General features: G+C 35.3%; 2 protein-coding genes and 1 pseudogene across 4 annotated transcripts; 1 reads left to right on the top strand and 2 right to left on the bottom strand.

Annotated features, from left to right (window-relative positions):
- The first annotated feature begins 2,451 nt into the window (after positions 1-2,451).
- On the top strand, positions 2,452-4,624 carry LOC147522968 (glycosyltransferase family 92 protein RCOM_0530710 pseudogene; annotated as a pseudogene). Its single transcript, XR_015215354.1, has one exon. The product of XR_015215354.1 is annotated as a glycosyltransferase family 92 protein RCOM_0530710 pseudogene (transcript).
- A 6,100-nt stretch (positions 4,625-10,724) lies between these two features.
- LOC147522967 (protein COFACTOR ASSEMBLY OF COMPLEX C SUBUNIT B CCB4, chloroplastic-like) lies at positions 10,725-15,385 on the bottom strand. 2 transcript variants are annotated; one of them, XM_086596286.1, is made up of 7 exons: positions 14,891-15,385; positions 14,434-14,533; positions 14,269-14,342; positions 13,343-13,527; positions 13,171-13,241; positions 12,061-12,144; positions 10,725-11,513 (listed from the first exon to the last, which is right to left on the bottom strand). In XM_086596286.1, exons 1-7 carry the CDS (start codon positions 15,166-15,168, stop codon positions 11,418-11,420), a joined length of 888 nt encoding a protein of 295 aa, XP_086452412.1. In that variant the 5' UTR covers positions 15,169-15,385; the 3' UTR covers positions 10,725-11,417. The 2 variants fall into 2 exon arrangements, with proteins under 2 accessions (XP_086452412.1, XP_086452416.1); XM_086596290.1 differs by having other exon boundaries at positions 13,343-13,491; positions 14,891-15,366.
- Positions 15,386-15,996: 611 nt separating this feature from the next.
- Positions 15,997-16,699, bottom strand: LOC147522966 (Putative membrane lipoprotein). Its single transcript, XM_086596282.1, is given in 2 exon segments — positions 15,997-16,501; positions 16,503-16,699. Coding segments are annotated over 2 exon segments (525 nt in total). The 5' UTR covers positions 16,665-16,699; the 3' UTR covers positions 15,997-16,138.
- Positions 16,700-18,631: the final 1,932 nt, after the last annotated feature.

The following is an 18,631-nucleotide window of genomic DNA, read 5'->3' as shown; positions in this document are numbered from 1 at the left end:
TCAATATAATATTAATATATAATAGTTCTCAGTATATTTGCAAATATTTTTGAGAATAATTAATATAACAACACCCACCCATTAGATAATCTTTGAAGATTCTACATAGTGAGTCATGCATATAATTTAAAAAGAATAATTGACCGAAATCGAACTGGATAATCTCGATGATCCCACATAGTAAATCAATCAAGCATAATTTAATTTTTTTATGTCATGTTTGCAATGACACTCTGGATGGATCATTAGAAGTTGGTATTACACACTACATTGGATAATTAAAAGAAAATCGGAAACCTAATTCAAATACATGGCGAGCTCAAAAGAGTAATTAACGGAAAATTGGAAACTTTATACAAATGCAATAAACTAAACTCAAAAAGTAATTAACTAGAAATCGAAAACCTGGATGCAATTGCATTAAACTAACGTCGAGAATAACTAACGGAAAATTAGAAATTGGATGCAAATTCTTGAAAAATATTTAACGGAAATTGGAAATAGTATACAAATACATCAAACAAACCTCAAATAATAGCTAATGAGAAACCGGATGCAAATGCATTGAATTAAACTCAAAAAATAATTAACAAAAATCAAAACCGAAATACAATGCATTGAACTAACCCCATAGAATAATTTGTAGGAAATCATAAACTAAATACAAATGCATTGAAATAACCTCAAAGAATAGTTAACAGAAATCAGAAATCGGATGTAATTCGCAAAAATAACTAACTCAAAACATAAATAATCATAAACTAGATGGATGTATTGAACTAACCTTAAAGAGTTATTAACGGAAATAAAAACTGGATGCAAATGCAATGAACTAATCTCAAAGACTAAGTAACTAAACATTGAAAAATGGATGAAACCTGACCGAACTAACCAAAATGAATAATTAACGGGAAATTATAAATTTGATGTAAGCTGCATTGAACTAACCTCAAAAAATGAACTAACCTCAAAAAATAATTAATGAAAAATTGAAAACTTAATGCAAAAACATTGAACTAACCTCAAATAACAATTAGCATAAAACGGAAATTGGATGCAGAATCAGAACTAACCTCAAATAATAATTAACTGAAAATCGAACCTGGATGCAAATCAAGATTAAACTAAAAAATCGAGATTAACTAACAGAAATCGTAAATTGGATGCAAATGCATTAAAATAACCTTTAAAGAATAGTTAAGTGGAAATCGGAGTTCGGATGTAAGCGTATCACACCTGACCTCAAAGTATAAATAACTAGAAATTGTAAACCATCTAACTAACTAGAAAAATAATTAACGTAAAATCTAAAATTGGTTGCGGATGTATGAACTAACCTTAAAAGAGTAATTAATAGGAGATTAGAACACGGATGCAAATGCAATGAACTAATCTAAAAGACTAATTAACGAAACATCTAAAACTGGATGCAACCATTGTATTGAATTAACCTTAATGAATAACAAATGGGAAATCATAAAGTGGATACAATTCAATTTGAACTAACCTCAAATAATAATTAACGGAAAATTGGAAACTTGATGCAATTATTGCATTGAACTAACCTCAAAGAATAATTAATGAGAAATGGAAGCTGGATGGAATGTACTACATTGAACTAACCGTAAATAATAATTAATGGAAAATCAAACTTGATGCATATGCATTGAACTAATAACCCTAAAACATGTTTGTATTACATGTAGGGAATGTCTCGACAAATATAGTTTTGTATTATAAGTAGTGTTTATCATAATTATTTTATTATGATTGAGAATGTTTTGCTTTCTTCAAGTAACTTCAATATTATTTTCGCCACATTTGGCATTCTCACAAAATTTTGATAAACTTCTATTATTAAACCTAACAACAAAAAAGAAGTCGATATGTTTTTAAGGTATGGTGTTTTCTTTTTTATAGAGAGTGGTCTGAAATTTGAATGAGTGATTAATATAATTTTCATATCTCATACTATACGATAGCTAATTAACTATGCATATATGCATAGTTGCTAATATTTTTTTAAAATAATTTAATATAAAGGCACCCGTTCGTAGGACGGGTTCGAAAGCTAGTAATTAAATTTGACGCTGCATTCTCAAACAGGAATCCCAAGTTTATCAGAAAGCATCATTGTTGTGTTAGGGCGTTAGGCTGATGTGACTGTGAGTACAATTTTGCTTATCCAACATACATTACCTTATACCTCAACGGCTCAACTCACTGTACAATAACGATATTTGTCGAATTCTGAGAAATTAGCGCGACACACAGTGTTAGTATAGTTGGCATGTCACTATTACACCGAAATTTGAAAGTCGATAATTAAGTCGACAACTAATCTTGAACTAACGCCCAGGTGTGCGAAAACTACAAAAGATGAGCCAACAAAGGTGTTGGAGACAATTCCAGCGCACCAATAAAAAGATGATAAAGTGACCAAGACAAGAATCAACAACTTTACCAAAATAAAATAATAAACAAACACCAATACCTTGGACTCACTTCTCCAAGACACTCTTCTACTCACTATGCATTTACTGCACTAATAGTTACAGTGTACTTACACTCAGTAGCATGGAATCTTAGATCTGACCTTGTACACACTTTTTCAGTCAGAATGCAATCTGACCAACAGCGCCGGAAAAGAAAACAGCGTTTCCTCAAACCACCCTACTTCATCACCTCTTCATACTACTATTTTGTAAGGTGTTGTATACTTTTCCTCTTTTTACTATTCTTTCTCTTTTTCAATGGTTTCACATTTGAATCAGATTTCTTGTTTAAGTCTGTCCTTGGGGTCTTTCGCTCGACATCGGTATCGTTAGCTAGTAGTTTAGAGTTGTGTCCAGTGAGAGTGGAGGATTGGGTGCTGTTTCCAGACCATGTATTGTTGCTTGTATCAAAGAGAAGTAGGCTATCTTGGTTGAATCTTCATGGGGGATTAGATTGTATTTATCGCCAAGGATGGACTAATTCGTCTTTTGAGTTTGGAGATAGTGGGAAACTAGTGGCACTCCCAGTGTTATCAGTAGACGAATACAATGAGTTACAGTCAATTGCACGCTGCCCACTTCCGCCGTCTAACTACTCTGCTATGGTTCAGCTGAGAAAGCGCGTTATAAGAAGAAAGGATGGGGTTAATAATTTGGTATTGGTAAATCAAACAGTTCACTCATGGGAAATGTTGGTATACGCGGCGGCTTTGGATGGGGAGACAGCAGTGGTGTTTGTTAAAGGATTGAATTTACGGCCAGATCGAGTATCTGATCCTGCGCAATTTAGCTGCCACTTCGATTGGAATGATTCAGAAAAGAGTGGAAAATATGCACTTAACACTAATGCTGTTACTGCTGCGCAGGAAATTATTAGGTGTTCATTGCCTCTTAGCCTTAAAAAATACCCTACCATGGCTCATGGACTTGGAGTCTCTATCAGTATTGCTTCCCATCCTGGTCACAGGGATGTTGTTGGAAGTAGAGGTCGAGGAGAAGCCATTAGGTATGATCCTGCAATCCCTTCTGTTGCAAAGATAATCCATTCTGAAGAACAAGCCAAGAACAAGTATGAGCTTTGTGCGTGTACCATGTTGTGGAATCAGGCCACCTCTTTACGTGAATGGATAGTATATCATGCCTGGCTTGGCGTGGAGCGTTGGTTCATCTATGATAATAATAGCAACGATGGCATAGAGAAAGTAATTGAAGAGCTCAATCAAGAAAAGTTCAATGTTAGCAGACATGTATGGCCATGGATCAAAAGCCAAGAAGCAGGGTTTTCGCATTGCATACTGAAGGCAAGACGTGAATGCAAATGGGTGGCGTTTATGGATGTCGATGAATTCTTCTACTTCCCATTACCCACTGCTAATCGCCTGAAGAAAATTAACTTGGGTTACCCAGGTCGTCATTCTCTCCGGTCCTTGGTTGCAAAATTTTCATCTTCAAAACAATAGGGAGATTCGGACCGTTTGCCACAGCTTTGGACCTTCGGGGTTAAGCCTACCTCCTTCACAGGGAGTTATGGTAGGGTACACTTGTAGGCTACAGAGCCCAGAGAGGCACAAGTCTATTGTGCGACTAGATGCTCTCGACAGTACACTACTGAACGTAGTTCACCACTTCCACTTGAGGAGTGGGTACAGGTACCTTAATTCGCCACAAAGCACCATCGTTATAAACCACTATAAGTATCAGGTGTGGGAATCATTCAGAACCAAATTTTTTCGAAGGGTTGCCACCTATGTTACTGACTGGAAAGAGAACCAGAATGAAGGATCAAAGGACAGGGCACCCGGACTTGGAACTGAAGCCATTGAGCCTCCCAACTGGCCCCTCCAGTTTTGCGAGGTCTGGGACACCGGGCTTAGGGACTTCATTATCTCTAACTTGGCCGATCCTATCACTGGGATGCTGCCCTGGGAGGTACCTCTAATCTAATTCTTGGGGCTGAAGCTAAGCTGCCCATATACAGGGCTTGTAAAACAGCCATTCTTGTGTTTTAATTGCTCAACATAGATATCCAGAAGATTTTCTAGATTTAGAGATGCATAGCAAAGAAATGTAATACTGCAGATACCACAGATTTTTGGCTGAAATGCCTATTAAACATTTGCTTCCAATTATATGCCATTGTTACAGTACACTTAGATTCAAAACATATCAGCTCAACTTGGGACATGAAGTTTAGATATGATTCTCGTTCATGGATATGTATTACATCTACTTACAAGATTATAAGTCAGCTCATCCGGGAAACTCACGGTCAACCAACAAATTGAGTAGAGAGTAATAGAAGACTAAATTGAATGAGTGGTTAACTGTGAAAGCGTAATCAAAACCACATACAATAAACTTCCAATGAAGCTAGATAATCATAGTACAAGTATTTCAGGCAAATATTCCAGTTGGGAGCCATTTATCTATGTCCTAAATTCCTAATGCAATCCCATCAATCAAAATTGAAAAAGAATGCAGCAGATAGGGTTACATTCCAACAAATAAAGAAAAAGAAACAACGGAAAACTGGAATGCCATAGAAGAAACTCCTCTTATCGACTTTGATGTTGAGACTCCCCTTCACCAAGTTTCTGAAAAAGAAAACATTGCAAACTTAAGTCAGAATCTGGCGCAACTAATGCAGCAGAGATATACTTCATGTCACCAGAAAATGATATAACAGAGCTTGAAGATGCAGCGGAGATGTTATACTGCAAGTCACCAGGAAATGATATACCAGAGTAGAAGTTTCCTAGTTAAGGTCAGTGAAACTACAGAGCCTCTCTCTTCTATACCAAAAAATAACAATATCTCAGATATATTTAACAATAACGAAATAGAAAACATGGACTACACCCTTCCAAAAACAGAACCAAACATGTTTAAAACACAGCAATGAACTTAAAAGCTCGGTAAAACCAGTGCATTGCACACCAATGTTGACGAGACTGAGCAAACAAAGATGCACAAAGTGAAAGTAGCATTAAGCATGTACTAAAAACCCACTGTTCGGGGAAGGGGTGGATGCATTCAAATACAAAGCTTATATCTTTAATCTTTATCACCGTGTCTATCTACTTCTCGATTACTTTCTAAAAAGATTGATAGGAGAGGAGGTAAACCTTTTCAGTACTACCAGACAAATTTGCATTCCTACATAGAATTACCCAAAGGCCAAAGCCTTTGCCCAAAGTAATTGTAATTGGTTCTCCTCAATCATCATGTGGCATCCATGAAGGATAGCCGTAAATCACTTTGCACTTTTGCAGCAAATGCAATTAATAACAAAAAAATAGAAATCAAACTGAAGAAAACAACTGAATAAGGATTACTTATTTGCTTATATTGCAGCAGAAGTTTCAGAAAGTTCATGCAAAATGAAAGGGGATTTTAAATTTTGGAGCTACGGTTCGAAATATCGGGAAATAAATAAAAAGGGGTGGTTGGGTACCTGTTGGGCGTTGTGCCAAGAGAGGCCACGGTAGACATTAACAGAGAAAGTAGCGGTGAGATATATTGTGACTACACCTAGTCCGCCAGTGAACGCCTTGAATGCCCAGTCACCTACTTTACTTGCTGCCCCACTCATCTCTTCTCACTTTCTTTTCTCTCTTCTCTAGTTCTGTCTCTGTGTTGTGTGTGCCGACTGTTATACTCAAAAAATCAAGAAATCAAAGACGTGGTTGGTTTTAACGAAACAGATCAAATATAGGATCCGATCCCAGACTGTCATGTATACCGACGGATGTTCCTCGATCTGATTATTAATGTTTATTGATGATTTGACTATGTGACTTTTATTTTACCTATTCATAACTTTCACCTTTTTTTTTTTTAACAATTTCATTTAAAAACTATATCTATTTGATTGAAAAATATTCAAAAATGTTAATTCTGTGCATTTTATATATTTATTTATTGTACCTATATGTATTTTGATTTGTTCAACTGCCCCAAATCATTAGTCCAACATTCCGTAGCTGATGATGGCTATTTGATTAATACTTTGTGTGAAACTTCTTTTGTCTATTACTAAAAAAAAGCACCAAAATATCAAGCAAGAACGAAAATATTTGAAGTTTGTCTGGATGAAACAACTGACATTTTGTCTACAAACAACCTCAACATTTCAGCCATCTTCTTCATGTCTTGTTACGGCCTTCTATGAAATTTTATTGTTTCTAAATGTATGATAAAAAATGTCTTTATTTTTTGTGAAACTCACCCATTCTTTCTACGTAGAATAAATCTGATAAAAATGTCCATCAAGCATGTATTTTAGTTCTCTCCAATACCTCATAAATTTTCTTCTTTTATTTTTTCTAATTTGCCACAATAAAATGAGATGAAAGGTGATTTATATTTTGTTCATTGATGTAATTGTAAGAAAATAACGACTTAAAGGATTATTTATACAACACATAAAAGAGAAACAATGTAATTTGCATGAGTATATACCACGACTATTGGCTGATATGTATCAATCATGCAAGAAGGCAAAACACATGCACACATAACAATGATTTTTTTTAATTTTATTACTCTAAACCTACTCGATCAATGATCCACGCCATCTCTTCTCACTTTATTTTCTCTTTCTCTCTCCTTTGTGCGTGTGAGTATTATTCTCACTCAAACAACTAATTGAAAAGTTAGACACACTACAGATCATAGTACAAAATATCCCGATATATCGCGATATTTTGAGATATCTATCCGATTTCGGAAAAAGATATATAAATATCGCGATACGTTTAGAGATATATACAACTGCAAATATCGGTGATATTTTAACGATATTTGCGATATTTGTGATATTTGAAGATATTTTGCGATATTTGGAGATATTTGGCGATATTTTATGTATATAACAATTTTATTTAATATTTACCATTATATTTCAAATAAATATAAATAATGTATCATGATATATCAAAAAATATCCACAATATCTACGATATTTGTCGATATTTGCATGTGAAACAATGTCAAATATCCCCAAAGAGGAGAATATATCCACGATACATATCCAAAATTGAATATCGATAAATACCCATATCCTGATATTTTGTACTATGCTACAGATAGGGTTGCAAAACTAGTTGGTCAATAGAAGTAAGATCTTACTTTTATTGAAGAGATCGGCCAACTGAAACCTATCATGCATACACCGTTAGACAGTCCTTGTTGTGATTCATATAATGTTCATGTAGATGAAATCTAGCTAGACCATTAATATTATTAGATTCTATGTGATTTGGATAAATATAATTACTTGTACTATATATTTCGTAGTCTACTGTTAATATTTGATAGATGATTTAAATTTCAACAAAATGGAGCATGATTTAAGAAAATTCTTTTAAAAAATTTATTTATTTTATTGAAAAGAAAAAAAATCATTATTTACCGGAAAAAAAAAGTAAAAATTTGTATTATATTTAAAACTCACTTTTTTTTTCGCTAACTTTTAAAACTCACTTGTATTGTGCATGACTCAATTTTTATTCTAAAAGTTAACTTCCTTAACAACACATCAACAATCGATTAATCTAGTGTGGGATGTTCAATTGTTCAAATGGAGATTGATTGCAAGATTAACAATGTCTAGCTATCTACACGGCCTCAACAACTCCAAATGTTAGTCTTGGCAATTTTGTTGTGTCTTTCTATGAAATTTCATCTTCTCTCATTTCAAGTTTTAGAATCTTCACTTGCTATCGATGCAACTCAACCATTTGCATGCTGTATGAAAAAGGAAATCAATCAAAATAACTCACCCAACCCGATAAACATGTCCATACAATATGTGTTTTAGTTTTCTCCAATTTCCCAATTGTTTAACATATTAAGGCCTAAAATATTGGAAAAACAAGAGGGTTTGCTTTTTTTTTTGCCAAAAATAAAATGAGATAGAAATATATTTGTTGATATTAGTTGTAAGAATATTACCAAATTGGAGGATGATTTATATAAGAAAAGCAAAAGGGCAGTGCAATTTGCATTAGCCTTTATCACAATTTTATTGGTTGACAATCATGCAAGAAAAGAAAATACACACACAATAACGATGATTCTTTTATTTTTATTTTTCATCAAACAAGGCTACTTAGTTTTTCAAGCGCTATATGAAATGATGAATGTAGTAGGTTTTCGTTTTCCTTTTCTTTCAGTTTTGATAATTGTGATACTCTTTTTTTGGTGAAAAAAAATTGTAATATTCTCCATTTTTTAATCTAGTAGTAAACAAAGTGAAAAAACTAAACCGGAATACTGAGGTGGCTTGATGTATGACTAGGAGTTGCTACAAGAGTAATGTCATTAGGACGCTGAGCGCCGATTTAATATCAAAAAGGGATATTCAACCAGTGATTATGTGTTTATATATTATTTTGAAGAAAATTTGTATTATGAAGTGAAAAATTGACGTACTTCTCGTCGACCTATGCATGACTCTGTGCGGGATGGCATCTTGTCCCTCAACCGAAGTGTGATTTTGTGCCTTTCAAATATGCAAGTTGTTGGAAAAACTTACCTTGTCATCAACCATGAGGGACAGGGTGCCTATAGGGATAGGGTCTGCTGCATATGCTTCAAGCAATTCTTAAATGAAAGAAATGTAACACTAAATTATTTTTTGAAAAGTTTATGGGGTTAAGGCAGATCACTACCGGTTTTTATTGCAAATGGATAAACCTTGCAAGCCTCCCTAATAGTAAGAGTTGGATCATTAAAAGGAGGCACACAAAGATGCAATATCGGCAGGCTTCAAGACATAACACACCTAATTTTACTAGACATGCTACAATCGAACCCTAAGAAAGTAGAGATATGAATCCTATTTCCTAGTCATAATTTTCTTAACAATCCTAGGATGATATTTCCTAAGATGAATCTGCGCTTTCTCATAGCTACAAAAAGAAACTTTCGCAAGCACAACACACATAAGTGAGTCCCAATGTGTTATTCCAAAACTCTTTTGTGTAGTCCTCAAGATATCTCATCTTTTTGTTTTTGATTAACAACTTTACTTTCTTCATCATTGTAAGTGTAGACTCTATTTTCTCTGAAGAACGCTCTTGGATCATTTTGTTTCTTTTTGGCTTCACAGTGGTCTACTGATTCTCAAAAGGCGTTGCATACTTTGATGTGCTATTAGGCAATGCAAGTGTTGGAGCCCCTATATAAGTATCTCCAAACAACTCAAATTCACTCTTTGAGAGATCGTCATCTACATTCTCATTTTCAGTAACTAACCCTTCATACATGTACACACAAAAATGTGTATCTCGGTCTATGCAATTGATTTTAGAGTCGCCACTAACTTTATTAAGGAAAAATTGAGTAAAACCTATGTGAAGAACTAGCCCTCAAAATTAGATGATTATTGGGTTCGGGAGTCAAGGTACGATGTGAGAAGGTGTTAGGCACTCACGCTCGCCTGGTAAAACCAGCCTTAATTACTTTTATTGAGGTGTAATGTTTTGAGATAGGTGAATGAAAAAAGCTTGAAATTTTATTACCATGTTGGATGATTTTCGCTAAATTATTTAAAAGCTAATAACTATATGCTATAAAGACTAAAAAATAATCCTAATTTACAGTGCGAACTGAAGAAAAAAAAAATGTCACCTTGTTTGGAATGTTGCCTCATACTTGATTGTAGATTGATTAATTGATTGTTGATGAATGATGATGATGAACTTAATCTTGAACTAACAACTTTGATGATTGAAACATGTGATTTGGGAGAAGAAACAACTTTTGGTGAAATAGAGCTTATACTCAGGATTAAACTAGGAAAAAAGATGGCTAAAAGAAAAAACTAGAAAGAAAAATGAAGAACTCGAAGAAAAAAAGAGTGTAATTTTGACGTTGGGTAACATGAATAACTTTATTTGATTGAAGAAAATGACGTAGTTACATTTTTGAATAGCTTATTTGTATAGACAAAGAAAAAACAAAAGTAAAATAGCTAAATGAAATAATGTTCGAAACTTCAAAACTCTATCATACCACATTGTACATTCTCCTGGTTTTTGTTTAAACCATATTATAAACTTTCTATATTCCTATTATAAAAACGAAATCGGAACGTCAGAGAAAATAATCCACAAGTTTGTGATGATCATGCCTTCTTCTCCAATACCAATTGTAAACTGCAGCAAAACCAAGTTGCAAGATTAAGTCTCTGAATTGAAATTTATTGTAGGATACTTCAGGACACAAAGAAAACAATTGTTATGAGCCATTTATTTGTAGGATAGTTCAGATCATCCAATTTCTATGAGCCACTATCACGGTAATTGATTGTTAAGTTAGGCAAAAAAAAAGTCACGCCGCATGTATCACACCAGAACCATCACATAAAGCATTCAGACGATTTTAAGAGCCTCCCACAAACGATCCCAAGTAAATTTTGGCTGGTCAGCTGGCCGTGGTAGTCCATTTGCTGAATACGTCTATATTATGGATACAAGATAGTGTCAGAGTAATAACCAATGAGACAACCGTCAATAATTACGCTTCTCTAATTGCTTTTCTTTTCCTCCCGTCAATCCCTGATGTACTTCTACGGTAAGATATTTCATATCTACAACCAATAAACTATTGGTATGATACAAGGGTCTCCCCACCCCCGAAGGCGTAGTCATCCAAGAATAAGCAGGTCAAATTGGAGAAACTTCATTTTCTACATTCTCTGAGCTTTCCAACAAATAAATCCGGGAACACTGACAATGTAAATACTAAGCTGTCCCTTTACTTGTGTCCAGCAAGATCACCGTCAAAGCAACTTGATATATTCTGATAATGTGAATAGAAAGCACAGTCATTCTGCACCTACAAGCTTCCTCATACATGATAAATAACCAGGCTACACCCTCTATCAATAGCCAAGCAGTGATGTCCCTCTGATGATTATGCCTGAACTTTGTCTTGAACAGCCACTCTAATCTCAGATTCAAATTTCAACAATGTAGCATCCAATTTATCAGCAAACAATGTGATCCATGCCTGTAACATAAAACCCAAGTGGGGTATCAAAAGATAATAGAAGACATGGTTTTCACCAATATAGGTGAGTACATCAAATGCACATGCAGCATAACTCCCTTTTTAATCAGGATAACTGAAGCTGCCAGGGCCCTTGGCGTAATTAGTTTAACAAGACGAGTGGTAGCAAATCAAAGAGCAGAACCGTAGTAAAAATGCTATCATGAAATGCAGGAAGAAAACGTTTAGAAGTTCACTTGGCATAACCACATGAGACAATATTCCTAACACAAACTGATGAATATAACGTAAAGCACACATCTGTCAGAACCTAGGTTACATGGACACGCCATATTTTGAAAAAAATCTGTGTCGGATACGTATCCACGTGTCCGTGTCGGACACATATTGCATGTAATTTATCTCGAATTTTGGTATTTTGCCGTGGTCCGACAATTCTTATCCGTGTCCGACACGGAGTGTCAATGTAACCTAGGTCAGAACCTATCAGTTTCTATGCCACAAGTAAACAAGAAAAGATTAAGATTGGGGAAACAAACAAAGGCACCTGATCAGCACTTGTGAAGCCTCTAACTGTATCACCTCCAATTACTGCAATCCCTTTATCTCCAAGTGGCTGCAAAATGACTGCCTATGTATACATAAACACTTTATCAGGTATCTTTCTAAAACGAGGAAAAAAGAGAGAAAGAAGAAACAGACTACCAGTCTACCAGAGAATGACATAATGATTGAATTGCCAACAATGACTATTTCTTATTTTAAGACAATGAAGTTTCTGTAGATGATTAGATGCTAATGCTTAGTGTGAAGCATAAGGCACTTATGCATGAACCATGTTAATAGCTACAAGGAGTTTAGAGAAAACTTAAGAAAGTAAGAGGTCCACACAATATTTCACTGCTATAACACTAAAGCAAGGAGAATGCAAGTGAACCTAAGCAATGATTTCTGCTTGAAATTGGGTTAGGTACTTAGTTAACAATTATCAGCATCTTAAAAGTTTATCTAAAATGTGAAAAGAATTGTAAACTGAAAACATGAAAAATAACAAGAAAAAGACGGTAAACCAAGATACTACACCTTTCTTGTTCATCTTATCTGGTTTTAAAATGGAAAATGGGCAACTGATGTGAGTGAGGGCTCTACAAGGAAACAAAAAGGGACACAATTTGGTGTAAATACGTAAGGAGAGAGAGCAGATCTGAGCAGTGTTATGTTGATGACAATGACATCGTAGCAAGAGAAATGTAAAAATACGTGGTTCTGTTGTTGTCTTCATAATTTATTTTTGATTTCAAATATAGAACAGTCAAATCTTTACTTAAATAAAATGATGTGCCCTACACAATCATTAAGTCATTTATAACATTATTGATCTTCAAAAGTTAAGAAGTTTCAGACAATAACCAAAAAATGTGGAAATTACGCTATCGAAGCGAAGTATATATTTTCTGAAAACTGAGATGCAAATGCAAACATAAAACCACAAGAGAGGTATTAGCAGAATGTTAAAGATATCTGGATTTCCAATCACTTTTATGTAGCACTTTCTTTATTTAGTTTGGTGCGTTAACAGAAGCATAAGTATGAAGAGAATCCATTGTAGCTTTCCCGCCATTAATATGAAAAGAGCAAGAGGAAAATATCTAGATACCTGTGTATTTCCAGGTAAAAATGGCAGTTGAGATCTTCCAGGATATAGTGAAAGGTTAGCCAGGTAACTTTCTGCAGAGAATAGCTAGACAAATCGTTGAATCAACATTGTGATTCATGAGGCCAGAAGTAGCCAGTGCTTGTAAACAGATAAAAAGGCATAATTTACTTACGTGCTCCAGATTTCAGAACACCTTGATACAGGGATCCTTGCATCAAAGTAGTGGCATCGACAACCATAGCATCATCCACGTCTGTAGAAGATTCAGCTGCAATCCCAATTTGAAGTATACAGCTGCTTTGGTAAACCACTACTAACGACCTGCAGCATGTCACAGCTGACAGAGATTCCCAGAGCCTGATAATCATTTAAGAATATAGGAACTATTACATCTAGAACACACAGAGAGATTAACTACTTAATCACTTAAAGTTTGTACCATTCAATGAAATACAATAGAAATATCAATCATATTGTTGAGTTCCAGACGGATGTGAATAGTATTTTAGCACGCATACAATGTCTTCTTTTTAAGTTTCTCTGAGCACTTCATCAATATCAAATTTAGTCCATCTTAAACCTATATGCTTTCAGGATGCTTAATGATTTCGCCACACTGCATTATATGAAAAAGAGCAGACCTTCAATTTATATTCAACTTTCAAAACCTAGACTTATGCACTAGATGTAAACTTAAAGAGGCATATAAACAATAGTCACACATTACATATTGTGAGTTAGTAGATCATTTCTAGACAGTTGAAGACATACTAGTCCACAAATAGAGATTAAAAAAGGCTAAGAAATAATCTAACCCCAAGTCCTCAATAAGAACAACGATAGCATAAAATGTTGTATTAGTTATCATCTAATTCATTCTGTCACCCCCCTTTTTCTAATGTAGAATATTTATCGCTAGATGGAACTGATTGTGGTGATAAATTGTGAACCATTTGTGTTTGCTTGGCTAGTTAGCTGTATTCTTTCCCTTTAGTTTTTCATTGTGTAATTCTGAGTTCACTTGACCTACTTTATCGAGAGCAAAAAAACATAAAATGAAAAATACAGAACATAGCAAATGGAAAATACATAACGTACCAAAGTAACTCGGACACAACAACTTCAGGAAGGTCAGAATTTATCCTCCGACATTCAACACCTTGAGGATTCACCTGAAAATTTTATAAGCACCATTGGTCATCTACTCATCTATAAAACTCAATTCTGGAAGAAAGATACAGTACATCCGGCACAGATAATCACCGCAGATATTGATTTTGGTCGTATAGAAAGCCACACTAATCCAGTAAGAATATTAGTAACCGCTAGTCCAAGTGTCAACAAATCTGCTCTGGACTGAGAACTGCCAGACATAGATATAAACAAAGTGTGTTACAAAAATGAGAAATCTGGTTTAACATGTGATTATGTGGCCATAATGTAGTAATAAGATTTTGTAAGCAAGAGACATTGACATTTTTATAACTAATCGCCCATGGTCTTTGATTGTTCAAGTATATGCTTATGCTACTTATTACTACCTGACCATTTTACTCATGGCTAGTCAGCTAGTCCTCAGCACGGGGCAACTTATGTGATCAAATGTCAATATTGTTAGCATATTCCTATTGCACAACAATGACATTGTTTCAAATGGTTTACCAAATGTGATAAAATGCAGTATTACTAATCTAGACAATGAAATGAAAGATTTAGTTACCTACTGGCGTCAGCGACAGGGGCAATGCCGGAAACAGTGCGGTTAAAAAGAACAGCTAAAAGTGAGAAACCACCAACGTATATAGGCAAGCTACGAACAGTGTCATCGTTTTTAGTAACCCAGTCAGCTATCCACTCTTTCTTGGGCTTTGGGCCTTTGTAACTCTTCTGGAAATCTGCTTTGATGGAGAGTGGAATGGAAGTGTGGAGAGTGGGATGGAAGTAGTGGCGTTTTTTTAAGGATAAGAGAATTGGTCGGAGAAGGCGGGACGTTTCCATCAAAATAAGATAAGAATATGATTGTTGATTGCTCCTCACTCCTCATATTAAAGTGCTGTTAATGGGCTGATTATGCTATTTGGTTGTTCTTGGACCTTTTGGTTTAGACCTGTGCCCATACTCCAAGCCCTGTGAGTACTACTCCAGTTTCCAGTTTTTTTGGGATAAACAGGTAACAAGTAATTTACCATTGTATGGACTATGGACTATGGACTATGGTCTATGGTCTATGGATTGTATGACTTGTGGTAATGAAATTTAGAATTGTACAGGCTCAATATTGTACTAGTAAACTGCATAGCAGTGGGGCGTGAGCGGAGAGAGAGGAGCGGAGATTGAGAGGGAGAGAGGAGCGGAGATTGAGAGGGAGAGGGATGAATAGGAGAAGATGAGGACAGACAGAAACCAACCAAGTAACATTTTGGGCCACCTTACCCTCTTCTCCCAAAATGTTCGCTCCGCTCACGGATTAACTATGAAGAGCTAGGGTTCAATAATTCAAGCTCGACGAACTTAACTTGAGTGAGCCAAAAACAGATCATGTTCGAACTCTGACTCTCTGAGTATCTCATTTACTACGCAGTCATAAATCACATATTAATTGATTTTTAAATTGAATGCGTTTTCAAGATATGCAGCAGTTTCTAGATCTTCCCCATTTTACATGTTTTTAGTCTTAGGTGAAGCCCCATAAATCTAGAAGACTAGAACCACTAGGCTGCTGTTCTCAGAGGCTACCCCTGTTGAGAGCAATCCAGATGAGTTGTTCAACAGAAGAAAGAGAGGACTGTTGTCTCAACTCTCAATTACAAAAGTCACCACTCACCAGATATCAAGTCAAACATACATAGAAACTGGTTCATTAAGATATTGAATACCTTCATTTAAAAATTAAAAAATAAAGTAATCTAATTTGGGAGGAGTTCAGTAGCTTGTCATGAAGGTTTCTCCCTAATCTTGCTAGCTTGTCTCACATTGAACTTCCATTTGACGCAACTGATGAGAAAGCCTGTCTTCTTTCCTTTGCATCTAATGCTAATTGTTGTCTAAACGTCATAATAAAAGATTCAACTCTAGCATTAAGTTCTTCCTTAGACACTTCAGGCTCATCAATATCATCACTATCAACCACAACAATGTCGTTTCTTTCATCCTCGTGAGGCAACATAGGAACAGTTTCTTCAATCTTGAAAAGGTCCTCAACTTGCACTGGCCAAGTACTGCTGCTACATCTCTTACTCTCCACATTCTTCTTACCCTTTTCCTTCTTCTCGGTGTTAGTGCTAGTGTTGCTAGTTTTGGCTTTGGTGGAGTTGAAACGAATAGATGTAAAAGAGGATACTTAAGAGGAGGAGGTTGAGCAATAGGAACACTAATGCACGCCATTGTTCTACCAAAGTTGTTAATCCATGCTTCACTCCTGCAATTAGAAGAACTACTCCCAATGCTACCATTGCTGTTTCGACCTCTTTCTGATTCTCCTTCATCTCAGCCATCTCTATGGTGTGTTGTGTTGCACTAATGTGGTTGTTGATTATTTATAGAGTTGTAGGATACTAGGATGTGAGAAAGTCCACAAAATCTTATTTAATTAGCAAAAGTGATATTGTCTGTTTGTTATCACTTATCACTGGATTTGGTCCCACCTAGTACACGCCAGCTTTCATCGACCAGAGCTATGGTGAGTTCAAAACTTTGGAGTGGCATGATCATAAATCATTATTTGGATTGGCAAAGGAGACAAACTGACATTCAGAGTGCAAAATCTCACTCTTGCTGCTGGCTTTTACTTAGTTTTATGTGGTTCAAAACTTGGTATATGTAACACAGGCAGCGAGGCGCGTGTGTGCAGTTTAGAATGCACACCTCAGGATGTCGTTGCACTTGTGTCTTCTTTATTATGTTTTTCTCCATCAGGCAGTCATTCAAAAATTGAAAGGAAACGGTTGTTATAATGGTCACAGAGCAACAAATTCTGTCCACTCCACTGAGCATAGTCCAAAAAAATCCATCATCAGATCCGCGAATTACATTAACAAAAATATAAAGCAGTCTGACATATCCAAAATATTAGCTATGTCTGTTTATGAAAACCAAAACATTGAGCAAAAATACTTGTACTTGGTATAAAGCAAAGTGATCATCATCATAGGGAATTAGGGATGTTAGAGTGCGCAACCTTTCTTGGCTGGAAGCCTGGAAATATAGAAACTCCCCGGCCCTGAGCAGGTGCCATGTGAGCGACCGCATAGGGCCCTAAATATACAAAGCTCCAAAAAATATGTTTAGGTGAAAATGCCTATTTGGCATATCAAAATCCCAAACCAACCAAAAGCCTAAAAAATTGGAAATTTCACAATAAACAACTGAAATATCTTCTCATATTCTCTTTCCTCATTAATTATTTTCGTAAAATAAAAATAAATAAGAGATATAATAAATGAGGAGATCTTCTCAACAACTAGATATCTCTCTCCCTAATTAATAACGTTTTCTTTTGGAAAATCACTCTAACTAATTGTTGTTTGAGCCCCTCAATTACTCAAATACAAAAGAAAGAGTAAAAAAAAAAAAACCCTTTATTTACCTTTTGATTATCTAGTATTCTCTCGTTCTCAAAATTTCTTTCTTTATAATTGTAGATTTGTATTAGTTTTCACTTTGATCAATCTCAATTACTTATTCACCTAACTTTTTATTCTTCTTCAAGTAAGCATAGCTTATAAAATTTTGTTAACTGTTTCCGTTACTCTGCAGAAATAAGTTTTTCAAAATTAAAATGATTGAAATTATATCTTAGATCGACTATGTCACAAAAAAGACTAAATGAGCTAGCGTTAATATTTATTGAAAATGAATTTTTAGATAAAATTAATTTTGAAAACTTCATTGATGATTTTGCAGCTAAAAATGCGAAAAAAATAATATTTCGATGATCCATTTTGTATTGATGGAAGACTGAAAGAGGACCACATTTTGTTGTTTGCACATAGCCATTGAAAATTTAGAGACGGCCTGAATTAAAAAGGTATGCATAGAGCAGGCTTGCTGCCAAATAAAAACAAAAGAGGTCCAAGGTTAATTGGGTAATATAAGTGAGACATCGGGATTCGGGATTACCTGGGTCACGAGTGCGTTTCAGCAAAAAAACAAAATGAAAGAAAAGACGGTGAAGGCAGCTGCATCGAACAGAAAAGCACGCCAACATCACAATAGAGTATAGACAGCACGACCAACATGTCTCCACAGAAGATTACATTATCATCTGCCCTCTTTTTGTTCCTGTGCACAGTTGCTTTATTCCCCTAGCTACATTGGGCCATAATGCCATAATCGACTTGAGCCTCTTTCATAAACCTATTGAGTGGGCTCTGGGCTTCACCCACTCCAAAAATTGGTTAATTACTTAATTTAGATGCCCACCAGGCTCCAATGATGAAAAAAAGTTGGTCTCCATATCCTC

This window comes from Coptis chinensis, chromosome 1 (assembly GCF_015680905.1).
Source record: "Coptis chinensis isolate HL-2020 chromosome 1, ASM1568090v1, whole genome shotgun sequence".
In the NCBI taxonomy this organism is placed as follows: domain Eukaryota; kingdom Viridiplantae; phylum Streptophyta; class Magnoliopsida; order Ranunculales; family Ranunculaceae; genus Coptis; species Coptis chinensis.
Note: the sequence above shows the minus strand (reverse complement) of the source record. Positions and strands in the feature narration are given on the sequence as shown.